Here is a 19,711-nt window from a genome sequence, read left to right as displayed (position 1 = left end):
TCCCTAACCTATAGAAAAAAACCATTGTTGTCCCCATCCTCAAAGAACATTCCCCCCATTGACAGGTTGAGGCCTGGTTCACTTTCCTGTGCATTTGCTAAGGTTGCAGAGAAATTCATTTGTTATTGGATCCAATCAAAAAAAGATATTAGATAATATGGTAATGTGAAAGGGGCCTGAATCTGCCATTGCCTTCTTTGTCTTATCCATGGCCTGAACTCTGCAGCTGACACAGGTGGCAATGGTCATGTATTTTTATCGTGCCTGCCTTGGCAATACTGGAACAGTCGTGCTCACAGACTTAGCTAAAGCATTCAACCTTATAGATCACAATGTGTTAATTAATAAAATCATAGATTCTGTTTGTGGGACAATTGTTCCATGGATTTGTAGCTTCCTCAGCTGCAGAGATCAGTGTGTCACGTATAAGAACAGCTTATCCTACATCCCACTTAAAGGTGGCCATTCTTGCTCTCAATTATACTCCTGTGACCCCCACCCCCCTGGATTTTCATTTTAAAAAAAATTAAAAATACCTTTATATGTCAAAAGAAAGATTCCAAAATTTCAGCTTCAATTTCCAGGTGGTTTTTAAGTTTTTATGAATGAAAAAGGTCATAACTTAAAACTGCTTGGAAATTGAAACTTTGAAGGGCAAAATTCCACTTCCTAATATTTAAAATATGTTGTTGATTTATCTTTCTATGAAAACTGCAATATGTCTTTTTCAGATTACAAGAGTTTTTAGCAGACTCTGCACAAAGAATTATTGTTCTTAAAATTGTACATAGGAGAGTTATTAATAGGTGAGCAAAGATATCAGATTATGATATAATTTGTAATAATTGATTTATCACAATTCAATAATGTTGAAATGTATTTGTTTGGATTTGTCTCAAGTTACGGTAAACATTTTTTTAAATTACATAAAATTTAAAATGAGAAAATGGTATTTCAATGTCTGGATTCATTCATTCATGCATTCACTTTTTCATTCATTCTTCAATTTCATAAAAACCATAATACAATTGGTACATACAGTACAATAAAATAAAAAGTATCCAAAACTGTAACTATTGAAATGTATTTGATTTGATTTGTCTCAAGTTACGGTAAACATTTTTTTAAATTACATAAAATTTAAAATGAGAAAATGGTATTTCAATGTCTGGATTCATTCAGTCATTCATTCATTCACTTTTTCATTCATTCTTCAATTTTATAAAAATCATAATACAATTGGTACATACAGTACAATAAAACAAAAAGTATCCAAAACTGAAATTACAGAAAAACTGTCAAGGATTAACAAAAACAATAAAAAAAAAATCACTGTAGCTCACATGCTACATATCCTAGTCTAGTGTTAGTACACCAGACCTATTTTCTAATGGGGTACACTTTTACATTTTGGCATTAAATTTATATCTATGAGGATTATTTTTTTCTGCAATTTTAATGTAAATTTCCTATTATGTTTAATATGTTTCATGCTTTTTTATGTTTTGATGTTAATCGTATTTCATAATTCAGGCTTTTTGGCTGCCATGTTTTATACTTTTATGAAGTAATGACAATGATTATGCACATGACTTTCCAAGTAATCATCATTATAAATTTTCTCATAATTATCATCATGCTAATTTTTCCCTGTATTTTAATAGGTTTAATAAATTATTACTGTACTGTGGGTTTACCCCAAACACAGCAAGTGACATGAAAGTTAACGAATTTTGTAAGGTGCTAAGTGAATTTGCTTTAGAGTATCGGACCGCTAGGGAACGTGTCCAAGAACAAGAAAAGAAAAAAGAGAATCACAGAAAGAGAAATAAAACTAGAGGAAAAATGATTGTTGAGGTGAGGTAAAATCCAAAATACTGCCATTTAAACATTTCAAATGTTTAATAGTGTCTAATGCATTAATAAAAAATTACTATTCAGGACAGAAGTAAAATTGTGATACTAAGAGTACTGTAAACAGTACAGTAGTTGGAAAGTCAGACATTCAAACTTGTAATATCCAGTGTTACAATGTTAAAAAGATACAATGTTAAAGATAGCACTAATTATTGCTACATATCTGAACAGATTGCTCTTCAAAATATACTGAAAAGTAAATAAAATATTAAGAAATCTGAAAAAAATGTTGGAGTGAAGTGAATTGGATTATGTCGGTGGAGTTGAATAGTGGTTAAGATGTTAGCCTTCCAATCCCAGGCTCCTGGTTTAATTCCTGTCAGTGTTGCAGGATTTTTCTCCTGACCAACACAACTTCACTTCCTAAACCATTGAGATTTGGTTTGTGTAAGCATCCTGTGTCTATGTTTGTCTTGTGAAAGGGACGGTCATACATATTCACTATTGGCAAACCTTAAAGCATGTGTACTTAAAGAAAAAAAAATTATGAGGGGCTTTATTTAGCAGTTAACTTTGAATGAATACCAGCGATTACATGCATTTATATCTTGTGTTAGAAATTTACGGGGAAGGACAAAGAAGAAGATGCCAAGCTACAAAAACTACTCAAAGGTTCTGGAACCACCCCTGGCGATGATGCACGTAAAGCAAGGTCAAAAAAAGTCGCAGGTAAGACACGCACAGTGCTTGGTATCATGCATGTTTTTACATGTTTTTGGGTGACAGTTTATCTTTAATATTATCCAAGTTGGTTTTAGTGTTTTTGTACATGCTTATTTATATGAAGATTGAAAATTAATTTTATTTTGTCATTCATAAATGCATATGACATTTATTTTCCTGGGTACAAGAATATAATAAATGTAAATCACAAAACACTTTCAGACTTGCAAAAGACTTAAAACAAAAGGTGTTAAAAATTAATTGGTTTTGTAAGGCAGGTATTGTTGAACAGTCTTATTACATTTGTATTTTTTAAGCTATATGTTTAATTATGAAACAGATAAAACATATTAAAACTTGTTCATACAATTTTTCAAAAGTCACCTTGCATTATCTAATAATTGAGAGCAAGGTCAAGATATACTGTGAATGTCATCATCTGCTATGAAAGTCTTTTGTTTAATAATGAATGCAGAGCTGAATATATTATTCTTCATTCATATGAAACAGGTCGAAGAGTTAATTACATTTGTTGCAGACTTGAAGAGACAAACAATATTCTTTTCTTTAATACTATTCATTGTCAAATATTATGTAGCATATTAGGATACATGTGTTTCGAAGACAAAATATGATTTGATTGCATGTCACTACATTATCATCACTGGATTAGACACAACAACTTCTAGAAACCCTAACCATGTTTTGTAGTGATCACCCTCTAGAGCTGCTTTATATTCCAACAATCTTATGACATTTTAGTGGAGATGTATGTTTGCACATGCTGGTTAAGTTGAATGTGAATATATTATACTTTGTGTAATCAATGAAAAATGCAATTTTTAATTAAATTAGATCAAAATTATTTTGAAATGTAAAAACTCAAGGCCAGTGCCAATATACCACAATTAATGAGGGACTTTGTGTACACAGTGCAGTATGCTGCTGTATCTGAAGTCTATGGATTAAGTATAGACTGAATTTGAACACTTTCAACCCTCTTTTTAAGACCTAGGTACTAGTTTCACAAAAATTACAATAAATTTAATATTGTATGAAATTGATATATTAATACCACCACACTAAGCAATTTCATTTGATGTGGTACAAAATCTCTTACATATCAATTTATATTTGTTTATGTTGAGTACCCAGTAAACAGTATGTAACCAGATCCAAATTTATCTATGGAATCAGTCTATTGTTTGATTAATGCAAGTATTTGTAGTACGCTGATAAGTTTATGGGTGACTGACATACTTTTCAATTGATATGACAGAAATTGTGTGACACACTACTTGCATAAATCATTTTATTGAGTAATTAATTAAGAGTAATTTCTACTCATTAACTATTCATTCATATGTAATATATTTATTATTACCATCTGATGGATTAGATCTGCAGGTTGATAAGTGATGTTTATTATAACCTTTATAAGCATATAAATATTAAAATACAATTCTATATTGGAATTCTTATTATTTACTTAGTCTTCTAATCTGAATTTCATAATTGTGGTTTATAATCAATATAGAATTACTATTATTTTTACATTTTTTGTATATGTGTTTAGGATATATATTTTTGAATAGCATTTTCATAATATTTAAACATTCTGCAACTCAAAAAAATGCATGGAAAAATTGTATTCCACATTTAGATGAACTGAACTAGTTACCAAATTTTAATGAGTCACATATTGAAAGAATAGATTTAATTGATTTAAAAACGTTTTAGTATGAAATTCTGTAAATTTGCTGCCAGGGTATAGAAATTATACTGTAATTAGCAATTTGTTGAGTATTTATTCTGATTTAATTTTCAATTGGAAGCTATAGCATTTAAAAACAAAACAGAAAGCAAGCAATTATTATTTTATTTCTAAGCTCAGTCCAGACTATCACATTTTATGTGACTAAAAACTGTTGTATTCCCATACAAATCATGCTGTGATTATATGGTGATGGTGTGATGTCATCATTACCATATATAGGCATTTCACAAGTTTTGTCAAATGAAATTGGATGGAGTGGACAGGGCTTTAAGCTTTTATTTGATGTAGGTGGCAGTAAGCCATCATGCAAACAATGAAACAGAAGTAGCTCTGCTTACCCCTACATTTACAATTATCTATCACACATCATTAAATGATGTCAATCTTAAGTTTGATCCATAGTTCTATTCATTCAGTAACATTATGTGCATTGCCTTTTACACCCATATTAAAAATGTTGACCCATGCCTTGTGGCTGTTGTCACTAACTCTTGTCCAATACGTGATTGGTAATTAATCTATGTGAATATTCATAGCCTATCTCATGTTACCATATGAACTAGATTTATTTATATTGGCATTTCATGATCAATAACCAGCAAGGACCAGTATTAACTTCATCAATGACAATACATTCCCTCAAAATCAGAAAAGTACTTGGCAGATATTTTCATTGTCATGAAATAAATTAAAGCAAAAAAACATAAGAACTTACATAATTGTGTATATGAATATGAGTATTTTTTTTTTTTAATAATTGTTACTAAGGCTTATCACACCCATATGTTAGCTAGTTACAACCACAGGTGGATGGCCATTGACTCTAAACACTGAATAATTAATAGTGTTTTCTTTCCACAAATATTTGCACACTGTTTTGTCCCTTGCCTGGTCATGTTCCCTTGGAGAAGGCACTGTTGTCCCCCTTGCCTGGTCACATTACTTGTTCCCTTGGGTAAGGCATTGTTGTTTTTCTTCACCCAGAACTTACATGTGTAAAAGGGCAATAATTTAGAATCAAATCGGTACGTGCTATACTACATTCTTGACTAGAAATTGTCCTTAAGGCGCAAAAGAGGTAGCACATTGTACAAAATAAATTGATATCATAAATTCTAAATCTAATTACATGGAGGAGCACTTTGGTATACCTAAAAGCAAAAACAACATACATATATGACAATATAATATTAGTACAGGAAATTTAAAAAATTACTAGTAATAATATATTAGTAAACATACTATGTTAATGGTAGCAGTAATGGTGATAAATAATAATAATTATAAAAGCCAGAAGTGAGATAAATTATTTAATGATTTACCTAATACATAAATAGCTACAATATATTAGTAACTTAATATATGATTCATAAAGATAATAATCATTAAATATTATTAATAAAACAGTGTTCATTGTATACCTACAGGCCAAATTTTAGGATCGTATGTGGCTAGTATCAAATAATATTACTGATATAATTCAAGGCTGTATTAAAGCAATTTACTACAGTTGTGATTTGAAATTAGTGTCATAAGTAATAAATTGAGCAATTCAGAATGTTAATCAAAGTACGCATTTGTGATCCCCCATCACCATGACAACTTTTCGGTCCCATTGACAAGACTCCAATATAGTTGTAACCTGATCTTGCCAATAGTATTGTCATCTTTATTTTTGGCTTCGACACCAAATAAAAACCATGAAATTAATTCCAAACAATAAAAGATGGAGCGCGTCAATCTGGGAAGCTAACGAGCTGCGCGATATATTATCGTAATTGAAGTTGTGCGAAATGGCCGTTAAGATGTAAAGAGAGCAAACTTGATCAATACGACACTTAATGTGAACAATCCACTTAGAGTAAGGTTGGGCTATCAGCAAGGGCTCACCACTTAACTGCTTGTTAATTTGCTATTATGTTGTCCAAGGTCTGTTTCTAAAGGTGATAATGTGCCAGAGATGTACAGTATTGACAGAATGATGTAGACACGGCGCTACTAATTTGCTGCACCAGTGAAACATTAAAATCTAGCCCTCTGGTGTATTAAATTGGTCTTTCAGAGATCGTACAATTTACAAATGCAGTCCTACTACAGTATATTTATTTCTGTTGGGATGTGATTTAACCCCCTTCTTTGCTGGATTCAATGACCTTGATATAATAGTTTAAGACAAAGAATTATCACATGCACTTAACCTTGGTAATTGTAAAGGATGTTAAAGTAGAATAAGATGACCCCTGAACTAATGCCATAAAACATTTTGCATTAGGATTGATTCTTTATATTAATTTAATTTTCAATTTGAAGAATCATATGTTAATGCTGGTATTCAAATCCTGTTTAGAATAAATAGTAATGAGTTGTATTCAGTGAAGATCCCTAACCTGGAATCATACTCTATCTCGATGAACTTGAATCCAATAAAAGCAATTCTTCTCATTCTCTTATGGAAGTACAGAACAAAACTAATCTTTGACTTGCACACGTGGTACAGTCTTAGAATAATAATAACAATAAATACGGAAAAGTTGATTCACCATCAAGGCCATGTTGTGTTTCCTAGAACTGGAAATCAGGGTTGGTCTTTTGTAATACTGTAGATCTATGTCTAATTATAGGGTTCATATCTAACCCATCACTCATCACATGCAGTTTTGTCAGGTAAAATGGTACAATTTGGCTTAAATTTAGTGTTCACATCAAACTTTTAAGTTTTCCAGGGTCGCATTGGGTAGTAATGTGTATTGTTACCAAAGAAAAGACAATCCTAGATTTTCTAGATTTTGTGTATGTTGGACACAAGCTTAGCATAGTGTGTCTTTATCCTAGTATATTTTTTGTACATACCATAAAACTTTGTAAAGAAGATGGGCTTCTTTTCAAGATTTGCTCTAAATGTCAATGTGTGCATATAGTAATGGCTATACAGGGACAAAATATATTCACTATGCCATACAAAGGTTGTTTTAAGGCACAAACTAAAGATTTAGTATGCTATTTGTGCACAGTATTAACATACCAACTCCCCCACCCCACACAGGTCGACACAGTATGCCAGGAAACGAGGAGCCATCTGAAGAGCAGGGTGATGAAATGATGGATATCCTCGTCAAGTCTGCCACCGCACCTAGCAACCGTCCACCTCGGGAACGCAAACGGACCAGGCATGGCAATAGAAAGTCATGTGAGTTACACGCTTGCTTGTATTATGTATGCACATGCAGTTAACATGACTTGATGAATATTGTGCTTAGCTACATATGACACACCCATGTAGAACACAATGTAACAAATTTAAAACATTACAAGCACTACCTTCATGTCATTAGTAAGCTACTTTCAGTTGGCTGAAAGGAATTGTTTATTACTATTGTTGTTATTATATGACATGCATACATGTTGAGTGTCTATAATTTTGTTTTTATGCGATTGAATATGTGAACATTTTGCCTCATGTGCAAACTTTTCCATCAACAATGAGTCTGCATATGAATTGAAACTTCTTCGATGATCTGCAAATTCCTGTGTTTCGTTTCTAAATATGTTCCATTCTTTATTTTTCTATTTTCTTTGTATTCCCTATTTATCTTTGTTTGGAAGACAATACGCAGTCATTGATCATTTACAACGTATGGTTATACAGTGTTCATCGTTTGTGAATACTGTCCATGATTGTGATGGTGTATTTGTTTGTCAAACAAGTTAATTGGCAACTAATTATACTGGTTTGGCTATACATAATTTGCTGCTTTTATTTATCTGCTAAATTTCAATGTTGCGTGTGCATTTGTAGCTGATTATTGTGGTTATTTGATTGAAAAAATGATATAAAACTGCGAAAACAATTGAAATGTTCAAATAATCATTACATGACATCTGAGTAGAATTAGACGTTTGCTCAGTAATTTAAGATGTAATTGCTATATCTGCAGTGGATTTTCTAATTTTGTTTGTCGAGTACTTGAAGTATTATCATTGGTTTGTTTTAAGCTGGCATCAGTTAAGTGCATGTATTGGGTGTCACGTCAACAAACACATCTTCTAACAATTCATTTTTAATAAAGCAATCTCTGAAACTTAAACATTGATTAAGTATTGATTGAACAAGAATTTTAATCTACAAATTTGGATTGCATATCAACATATATAAAAATATATGATCGAAAATAGGAATGTTATAATTGTATGAAAGATATAGCATTTCAGCAACGAAAAAATATTCGTCAGTAGTATAAAAAAACATCTCATCTTGCTATCAAGGCAAATGTTATACTAATAGACAACAGACCACAGAGACCTGCCATAGATGGAGATCTTATATCCAGTTTCCTTTTCCCATACAAATGACTTGTGAATATATGTAATATTATTATTATTTTAATAATAATTATTATTGTTTTGCTAAATAAATGCAAAAAAATGTAGACCTATTGGAGGTAAGCTTCCATCTAGTTTATCCATGGAGGAAATATATTAATATATTATTATATATAATATAATATATTTCATTCATGGTTTATCTAAACACCATTCTTTCATATCTTCTTAATTGGACTAGCAGCATTACACTGCAACCACTGTGCCATAGAACCAGACCCTGTGAAAAAAAGGGAGAAAAAATCAGAACAAAAACAATGGCTTTTCTACAGGTGCAGAAAAGCCAAATATATATGATAATAATAATAATAATAATAAATTAATAATAATAATCAAGAATAATATTTGATAACCTATTAAGTTTATTTAAGCTCTTTAGATAAGTATATTTAACCACTCCCTTTAGTGCACAAGTTTCAAAGCCTAATTTGTATAAAGATATCACTGATAGGTAGAAGATTTGCTGTTAACGAGCATGGTATTTGCATGGGTTTTGGATGAGCAATTTTTACAACAATTTATCACTTGCGGTAACAGTGGCACAAAACTCTAAACAAATATTTTGTTTACTTCTTGAGCAGATGAATTTGGGCATTTTACCTTGTAAGAAGAGACTGTATCACAATTGCAGGCTTGTGTAAGTAAATTGTGCAACAACATCGGCAACTTGATTTAGTGTGTTTGTATATAATATGCAATTTATTTACCAGTTTTTGCCGATCAATTTTAATTGCTTTTATGGGGTATAAGACAAGATAAGATAACTTTATTGTCCAATATAAAAAATAGAAATTTGTTTCCTTTTTGGCATTATAAGACATATAAACAGATAAAAATAAATAAAAACACATGAAAGTACAAGATGAGATAAAACAATTTAAAAATACATGATAGAGAGAGCATGTGATTCTCAGGCGTAAATTCCACCGTTTACCACAAATATAAAACAATTAAAAAAAAAAAAAAATTTTAAATACAATAAAATGACAAAATTAAAACCCAGTGCAAGATTCTTTTTTTTTTGTCTTTCGTGGGTGACCTTTATTCTCTCTTTTTTCATTGTTTTCATTTTTCCAATAACTCTTGTTCAAGGTACAATAAACATTATGTTCAGAAATACAAAATTACAAATAATTTCTGAAAACCAGACTAATGAGACTACTATGCTGCTGCTGTTAGCATTGTTGGAGTACGTTGTTGCCAGCCAGAAGATGATAATGGTGGTACAGCACAACAACGCTGGCTGATGCCTACGTTACGTAATCGTGTCCTGGTAATCTGAGCCGACTTTACCGTTAAGCAAGTTAATTTACCATTTTCTAGTGAAGTTAAGTCACTTAACTTTAAGTGACTTACGCCTTTATCTAGCTATAATTGAGTGGTTCACGTCAAACTTTTAACTAGTTAAGTGGATCTATATCTAGATAAAAGTTCAATGTGAACCAGGCTTTTGAATAACTGATTGATAAGATAAATGAAGAATTGTTCTATCTACTTTGAATTGCTTAAGCTTCCTTATAAAGTACAGTCGTTGGTTTGCTTTACATTGACAAACTTCAGTTTGTTTCTTCCAATTAAGTTTGTTGTCTATAATTGTACCTAAGTATTTGTACTCATCCACTTGTTTACAAGCTCGTCATGATTAGTGTGTGGCATTAGGGCATTGAGTTTTTTACGGCTCATTTCCTTAGTTTTTTTAAATATTTATAGCAGGGGTCTTGTAGCCTTATATAATAATAGTAGACCCCGACTTATAAGTAGGGTTGCTTAGCCTCATATATAATACACTAAATTAAATGCAATTCAAGAATATGATTAAAGTGATGCAGATATTAGACTATTTATAGATATTTGATAAATGGGATTGTTAAAGGGATCAATTGTTTAAAATCTTGCGGTTTATATGAATCTGATTTATTTCTCTTAATTCATATTTACATATCAACATTTAAGGAAAATTACTTCTATATTGAGTATTTACCTAAACTCATATGCAAACATCAACAAAGAGAGCAAGAATCAATGCTGGCAAAAATCAATTTCTAACTCCCCTTGGGCAACATTGCAATAACTGGTGGGGGATTGCTAGGAATTTCAGTGGAAATATTGACAAGGTTGGTTGATATCAAGTTTAAGATAAACACCATCAGATATTCAAGTCACTCTGATGAACTTCACGACCCATTTATGATCCCTGATTTCGTTTCATTGGCAAGTAGCAGTTTGATGACGTATAGTTTTAGACTCCAAAGTGCACCAGATTTGGATCAACCCAATATCTAATTTGAAAATAAACCTACGCAGCCTACAGGCACATCCGCTGCTGAAGAAAATCATTATTGTCATAGTCAATGGTTGATATATGATTCCTAGCAATTTCATATTAGTACGGCCAATATCATTATTGTCATAGTCTACCAAGAGACAGCTCAATTAAACTTCAATTTAGTAGATAAATATGTTAATAAACACATAAAGTGTGCAGTTATTTTTCAATAAAGATGTGTAGTGTAGTAGCACTTGTTATTCATTAATTTAGTTTCCTCAACAATAAAAACACAATAGCACATATACTAGGACCTGTTTGCCATTGCTGATGATTTTAAGACATTTTATTGGAATTGTATTTTGTGTGGGTGTGTTGGTGGAGGGAAACAAGATCTTATTTTGTTCTTATTGATAAAATTAAATACAGAAATATTTCATGTAGGCTGCTCAATTTGACAATAATCTATACTATATTGAATATATCTGGGGTGATTTTACTACAGTGTACAACCGATGGAATATTTAATTTCTAGGCCAGACTATGCACACACACAGCGAACCTAACAAATCTCACTCAACAGCACTCGAGTGAAGCCTTGACCGTTCTAGGCATGGCCTAGAAAAGCATAATGGTTATGATATAACACGTTGATTTATAAAAGAACTGAAAAAAATAAGGCAACACTGAAATAATTCATAATAATTTTTAGAATACATTTTTAGATTAAACAAATATCCATCAGGATGTTAGGCCTACCAATAACCCCCAATAAATTTCATTAACCACAATTAATTTTTTTATCTCCGTATTGCCAAGTATCGCGAAGAACTGTGCGAAGAGTGTCAGTGAGCGTAATACTTGGTACTACTAAGAAATCATTCTAATACACACAGCTAATTTCACATGCAATTTCCAGATCTTTGTGTTTTCTGAGCTTATCATACTCTTTGACCGATATGTTGGTATCTCTGGGTACTACCATGTCGATGATAATACAAGTTCCTGCTTTTTGATCTTTCATAACAGTGTCAGGTTTATTGGCTTTGATGTTGCGATCAGTATGGATTGTAAAATCCTTGGCATGTGACTTCATGAGGTTGGTGATCGTACCATTTTTTGGCTACCTTGATGTTAATAGTGTCTGCATACATTCCAATATATATAATACCTAGCCGATCATGCTGTGCCTTGCGTATTCCTTTGGCATTGAGACCGGAAAACAGGCTATAAGGTGGTATATTATCTCATCTGAACTCTTGCAGATGCGGCAGAGAGGGTCAGTACTGTCTCTCATTAATGTAGCTTTATTGATATTATTGATAGTTTTATGTTACTAAAACCTACTTAGACAATGGAAAAATTAGAGAACAATTTATAAAAAAAACAATGTTAATGGGAAAATAACACAAAGGATATTCCCCCTAAGTCAGACTTAGCGCATATTGTTATTATTGTTATTGTTATTATTATCATTATTATTATTATTATTATTGATAAAAAAATTCCATCTGAACTTGTTGATGTAAGATAGATGTAGATAAATTAGACCAAAAAAATAGGCTAAAATACTTTTTTTAGGGTTTTGGCTTGAAATTCAAGTAACAATATAGCACCTCATTCTGAACAAGGCTTGAGTTTCAAGCCAAAATATAAAAGCAAGTATTTTTTTGCTATTATTATTGTCTAATTTAAAGAAATTTACATCCATATTTAAGACTTGATTTTAAATTATCATCATAATTATTATTACTATTATTGTTATTGTTGTTATTATCAAGTTAATTAAACATACATTAAGGAGAATTTAGACTAAGGAGAAATTAGAGAAGAATTTTAAAAAATGACGTTAAGGGGAAAATAACACAAAGGGTATTCCACTTTAATCCGACTTAGCACATATTATTATTATTATTATTATTATTATTATTATTATTATTATTATTATTATTATTATTATTATTATTGTTATTATTATTGTTATTATTATTATTGTTGTTATTATTGTTGTTGTTATTGTTATTATTATTATTATTGTTATTATTATTATTATTATTATTACATTTGTTACTGTTATTGTTTTATTATTATTGCTATTATTTAAATATATTTTTATTATTACCTTATCTTATGATCTAGCAGTCCAATGCATGGCATATCACTTCTCCAAAGCCTTCCATTTGTTCCTATTCCAATTGCTTATTCCTGCTTTAATTATCATTATCCATGAGTGTCAGCATTCTCAATATATTAAAAACCAAAGTATTAGCTTTATCTTAGAATGCTGGTTTTATCACTAAATTACTTATAATTTATGTACCAGTGTTCACTGAAATGTCTTTTAGTGTATAATTTTGGTGATAGATATTTGCTTCAAACTAACTTGTAAGTGCCTGTTTTAATTAGATAAATCATGTTAAGACTTGTATAATGTGGGAAGTTCTCATTAGCTCACCCATAAATATAATTCTAAATGCTAATTGAGTTTCTCTAACAAATACAATTCTTTAGTAAATATACAAATATACATACAAATTCTCTCGCTAATGCAGTGTGTGAATATCTCATTCACTTACTGCTTCTCGTGTTATTAGAAATGAAAAATGCAGCAATGATGACATGATATGCATTCAATCAGAGAAAACAAAATTTTTTCTGGATCCCAGCGACGCTATGCCATTAAATTATACACTGCTTTCATTATTCCATAATTAAAGTAACAAACATTTCTTGCTCTCATCAAAAAGGAAAATTCACCATCGTTGATTAGATATTGATCGCTGCTCTATTAACACCAGACCTCCAAACTTTATTCATGTAAATTTTCAGTGGTTTCAGTATATATTGCTCTTTCTTTTTCCGATATATTCCAAGGTTGATTGTACGGTTGGAAATATTAAAATAAAAGTCTTTTTTAAAAACATTCTGCTTAAGTTATTTATTTTAGTACTTATAAATATTCATTCTGACTGAATTAGGAATTGAAATTTGACTTGATATGTGACCTTTTATTTAATTTCTTTTATTTGTTTTTTAGTTATTTAAAAGGAGTTGCTCAAACTAATGGTAAGGTAGTATCTGATGCGGATCTGTGTTCAAAATGAAGCCCACCAATCTCTAATTTAGCCAAAACTGCCCTTAATTGTCCTTCTAATGATGTCTTTAAAACCGGCATGGTAGTGGCCTTTCAAGTGGATTTGTCTGCTGCTTTTGACATCACTAACCATTCTGTTTTATTAGTATAAGTGCACCATGTAAATCGCCCTGAAAAGAACCATAGAGTGTTAAGAATATTGATTGCTCTGATTGCCTTCAGAAGAAACAATTCACCTACTTGACATCTGTGTGTTGAAGATATGTAAATTTTTCTTCCTGAAAAGAGCAGAAAGGAGTTGACTTCATGTTTCAAATAGATTTCTCTTATCATCCTCAGAAACCTGTTTTCTTTTAAAATTGTTATCTATGATTTTGCTGTTTTTAATTTAATGATTTTTTTTAGCAGTTACTTTTTATTCCTTCTCCAAAGAATTTGTGTTCATCAATGGATGTACTATGTCCTCTTCTTTCCATACTATATTTTCCCACAATTTTAAGTTTTACTTTGTGTAGATGATACTGTATACAATTTCTTTTCACTCTGTCCTCTTCAAAGTTGAAACTTTAGATATATTCCAGTGCTACATAATATTGTAATATAGATGACTTACAATATGCACCAATTTGTCCCAATTTTTAAAAATATATTTCCAGCCACTAATCCCCAATCCCATCCCTCTGTAAATGCCAAATTACCTGTGCATCTGTGCATCTGTCTGTAGTTTTAGGTGATCTGATGTTATCATCATTTGATAAACACGGCCACAATATATACATGCTTTAATGTATTTTTATTCTTGTCTATAAGCCATGAAAAACTCGCAACTATGGCTGAAACAGTGTAAACCACTTTACAGCCCATTGACAGTGCAGGCCGGAGTATCTATGAATGGCCGGCCAAGAATGGTCAGAGTGTGGCTCATACTCTTGACTATGAGATTCAAAACCTGATTAGAAAACGCTGTGACATGAGTCTTGATGAATCACTCATATTTATTCTTCATGGTTGAAAATCAATTTTACGTCTATTCGCAACCTTCTGAAAATTTTATTTTATCCTACTTAAATTATTGTTTAGTAGTTTGCCTGAATGCTCAAATGTTTGTAGCCCAAATTTGTCTGTTCACCCAAAAAAGGATACATTTTAACCTATAATATGAAAGGTGTGTGGTATATTGTAGATTTTAATAAAAGCCCACCCCCTACTTTACACCCAATTTTACGTACCAACCTTTTCTCTGGTAAAAGCCCAGGGTATAATATGAATGATTAAATTATACCCAATTACGAATGAGTAACTTACACACATGTAACAAGCTGCATGTGAATGCCACAATCTCGGTGAAGTTTCTAGTGAAATCTCATTATCTAGTAACAACTTGTTACCGGCCTCGAAGTGACCTTTAAAGATTACGATTTGTTACAGCGCATTCTCAATGATTTTTGGGCGAGAGGAAGCTCCCCTCGACACGATAAATGTGGCGAAAAAGGTGCACCCAAATTCTAAATAGACCACAATCAAGTTTTATGAGCTTGTTAAAAAAAAAGATGAAAATGGCGGAAAAATGTATTATCTGGACTGCTAGTCGAATATTACAGCAATGTTGGTAAGGTCCAAGAATTAGGCTAGCTAGGCCTATGCCTAGCCTAGCCTAGGGTAGGAATTTCCTGCTGGCCAAGTTGGCCAAGCAAAACGGCAATAGAATCAGGCATACTCTAGCCTCCTAGGCCTGCTAAAGGTGCCTAGGGACTAGCGCTGTTTGTGATCTGTTTGTTCTAGAACCCTGTATAGCACTATAAACAATTTTATAATGTACATAGGCCTGTCTATCCTTTGATTTAATTGTTCGTGATATTTCTTCCGATATATATCATAGTTCGAGAATGTACATGTGTAAATGACCTGGGAGATTGTGTTACATCTTTTTAACACTTGTTACATTTGGTGTATGTGTGAATTGGGTGTTTCAAATCAAATACTGGCTTTGAGTTAGGCATGTAGTGTTTTCAAATGGGGGTGGGGGTGGAACAACATCTATTTTAAGGGTAATGAAATCTATATGCCACGATATGAGATGTGCTAAAATATGGCTAATTAAATCTATACAGTATGTACTCTAATATTGAATAACGAATGAATGTGGGCCCAAAATTAGTTATGACGTCAACTTGGGAGAAAGCAATTTTAAGTATAGAACTTCTTGAGAATAAAGAATTTGATGGATAGTTTGAAGTATTTTGTAAAGGAATTTGATTTTACTAAAATTTTGATAATACACACTCTGAGCAGCTAATAAGAATTTCTGAAATCTTGTTGGCATTTTGTTGAGGGTTTATTAAATGCAATTTTAGGATTATCATGTTTACAGTGAATTTGTAAAGATTAACTGAATGTATGTCAAACCTAAATTTGCAACATAGTTTTTACAGAGCTAGGAAAAGTTATTGTAATAAGGAGAGGCTAAAATAGAATTTGGCTTTTAATAAGAAGAATAAAGATGCAATGAATAACTTTAACATAATATTGGATTCAGTAAATTTAAACTGTAAAATTATCAAAATCAATTCCTGTTTAATCCTACAATAACGTGTATTTCTTGGAGTGTATATTATGATACTACCAGTAATACAATCTACTCAATATTCAGTCATTAAAAGATTTTTTTTCTGTATGACTGGAGCAATGGAAGCATATATGTCATGGAAAAGATTGGCACAATGGTTGCAGTTTGAGTTCTCAACCTTCAGGTCAGGATTTTTCCTTGCAATGTCCACCATGTTTCCACAAGCGGGGAATCGGCTAATTTTTAGTTTCAGTGGTCAGAGTCTGTAATGACTTATCTTTAAATTTCACGAAAAATCCAAGTCTGTGTAACCTTTAAATCTCATTTGAAACCATTTTTATTTACCAGTACATTTTATTACTTACAATCGTAGTCGCTTGCTTCATTTTTCTTACAAGTGGGCCATTCTGTTCTGTTGAACTTCTCTTAAGGCCTATATATATACTTGCAATTATAACAATAAAAAGTTAAAATATATTGTTCATATAGAAAATAAAAGACAGAAGTTTTTTTACAGTAGGACAACTTATCGTGTATACAATAAAAAATTATTTCACAAGTCAATTCAAATGACGTCATAATCATGGAAAAACAGTAAAATCGTAGTAGTAACGATTTTGTTTTGTTTTTTATTATTATTATGACGTCATTTGAATTGACTTGTCAAAACGTTTTGTTATCGTATACATGAAAAATCTTTATCGAATGTCCTACTATAAAAACTTATTTCTTTTATTTTCTGTATGAAGAATTGCTTTTTAGCTTTTCATCATCATCATTATCGTTGCAAGTATAAACAGGCCCTTTATCACAAATGCAGATGGTGCTGCAGTTTAGCACACAGTTTCCATATTCTTACACATGACATTAAGTTCTTTATACAAATATTATTGAGTGGCCTGACCACTGCCGACCAGCGTAGTGAAAACTTTGCCTTAAGCAATGGAAGAGTTTCAAGTTGTAACTGAATGTATTACGCAGGTGGGAGTGCTGCAAGATGTAACTAATGTATTAAGCTGGTGAAAGTGTTGAATGCATTAGGCGAGTGGGAGTGTTGTAAGTTGTAATTGAGCACATTACAGTGGGAGTGTTGTAAGTTGTAACTTGTAACTAAATGTATTAATTAAGCCGGTGGGAGTGTTGCAAGTTGCAACTAAATGTATTAAGCTGGTGGGAGTGTTTCAAGTTGTAACTAAATGTATTAAGCTGGTGGGAGCATTGCAAGTATTAACTTATGGCCCGTTCGAGCGAAAAATATCTGTGCGATTTACCTGTTAATTCACCGGTACACACTTTCTAATACCGCTCGGACACTAGTCTAATTACCTTACCATCTGGATTATCCGCGACAATTTTGACCACCAAATTGCTGGGTAGAATACCGTGTATGGAATGACCATGGAGCCGGAGGTGATGATAAATCAACCTAATTGTTTTTCCAAATGTTTTGTCCACAGCCCAGCGCGAAATTCAATAGGTTACGGCCCAGGCGTGGTTGCAGCTCTCCTTCACCTCCTCACACATGCACGACAAAATCTTAATTTAGTAGCATAGCTATGGGATCGATTTGTAGATTTACTATTATTCGGAGAAATAAACTTGAATAAACTAGCCTACGTACAGATTTTAAAGCAGCCATTATAAGTTATTGAGCTACATTATCGTTCCACCGTTATAGTTATAGCAGCAGTAGCAAGTAAACAAAGAATGGGTTGTTGACCATGGGATAAGTTGAAATTTACTTCTGGAGTGGTTTCGTTACACGTATTTACCGTGAGCTAAAACTTGCTCGAACGGTCGACCACCCGCGGAGTGCTCAGTGCGATTACCCAGTGAAATAAACGGAATACGGTTGGCGTTTTTGCTCGAACAGGCCCTAAATGTATTAAGCTGGTGGGAGTGTTTCAAGTTATTATTATTATTATTATTATTATTATTATTATTATTATTATTATTATTTTTATTATTGTTATTATTATTATTATTATTATTATTATTAAAAAGCATTTATATAGCGCCTTTACAAAAAAGATCAAAGCGCTGTACATCAAAAACCATTATGACAAAGATAAAAAATAAGTAAGTTGTAACTTCATGCATCAGGCCTTCTATTTTTGCGGAGTACTTTACTCCTGTTACATTACTATTGTGAGTTTACCTAATAGCAGAAAAAAATCATGTTAAGCTAAGATATTAATCGTGTTCCCTTTGCTTGTATTTTTATGAGTTTTTGTTTTTCTGTCTACAGTACGTCGAACATTAAAGGGTGGTTTATCAGAAGAGGAAGCAAAAGCACTTGGAATTGTATCTAAACATGAAACTATGAAGGTCTAGGTACATGGATGCCAAGAAAACTGCATCAGTGCGATAAATGACACCAGAACAAATTTCATGTTACAGGGTAATGTTTGGTACTAATATTAAGTGAACTTAAATGAATATTTGAGTTGGATGTAGATGAAAGGATGTAAAGGGTTGTCCACGTAAACACTGCAAATGCATATTGCAGAAACTTAAATCACATCTACTGTTACCAAAATATATTGCATCATAGATGTTAGATAAATGAAAAAATATATAGTTATAATGCACTGTTATAAATCCTATTGAATTTTGTGTATTGCAGCACACCGTAGGTTTTCTGTTTCCTATACAGCTTCCTGTTTTTATGTAATAAAAAATTATGATTAAGTATTACTAGAGTTGTTGGCAAATTTATGGAATATTTTATTGTAATTTTGTTGTTCTTCCAATAATTATTGTTTGCTTATTTCTTTTATTGATCCATCAAGATATGAGAACAATGATTTAAAGAGAACTCTTTACATTGATTCAGTGTCTTCAACATCTTTGATGAAAAACAACTACAACATATCTGTTTTGATGAAACTATTTGTTTGTTTTTAGTTATTGTTTAAATAATCATGGAGGAAAGTTCTTTCGTCATGAAATAATCATGGAGTTAAGTTCCTATTTAAAACCCGCCTAGTATGGTCATGGATATACAAGTGAACAGATGTCATTTTGGACTTACTGTGGTGCAATAGG

The 19,711-nt window shown here is 31.8% G+C and overlaps 1 protein-coding gene across 18 annotated transcripts in view; it reads left to right on the top strand.

Moving 5' to 3' along the window:
- Positions 1-19,705, top strand: part of LOC117113154 — a 128,906-nt gene extending 109,201 nt beyond the window's left edge. For 17 of the 18 annotated variants that reach the window (XM_033256417.1, XM_033256411.1, XM_033256410.1 and 14 more), the window contains 5 exons: positions 732-806; positions 1,665-1,857; positions 2,475-2,586; positions 7,401-7,544; positions 18,912-19,705. In XM_033256417.1, the coding sequence (XP_033112308.1) occupies positions 732-806; positions 1,665-1,857; positions 2,475-2,586; positions 7,401-7,544; positions 18,912-18,997 (610 nt within the window). In that variant the 3' untranslated portion in view covers positions 18,998-19,705. Of the gene's footprint in view, positions 1-731; positions 807-1,664; positions 1,858-2,474; positions 2,587-7,400; positions 7,545-9,318; positions 9,375-18,911 lie in introns of all 18 variants that reach the window. The other variant, XM_033256418.1, reaches the window with a different exon arrangement.
- The last annotated feature ends 6 nt before the right edge of the window (positions 19,706-19,711 follow it).

This window comes from Anneissia japonica, unplaced genomic scaffold (genome assembly GCF_011630105.1).
Source record: "Anneissia japonica isolate Jap-2015-1 unplaced genomic scaffold, ASM1163010v1 scaffold1812_len1207588_cov181, whole genome shotgun sequence".
Lineage (NCBI taxonomy): Eukaryota > Metazoa > Echinodermata > Crinoidea > Comatulida > Comatulidae > Anneissia > Anneissia japonica.
This window is presented reverse-complemented; position numbering and strand designations above follow the sequence as displayed.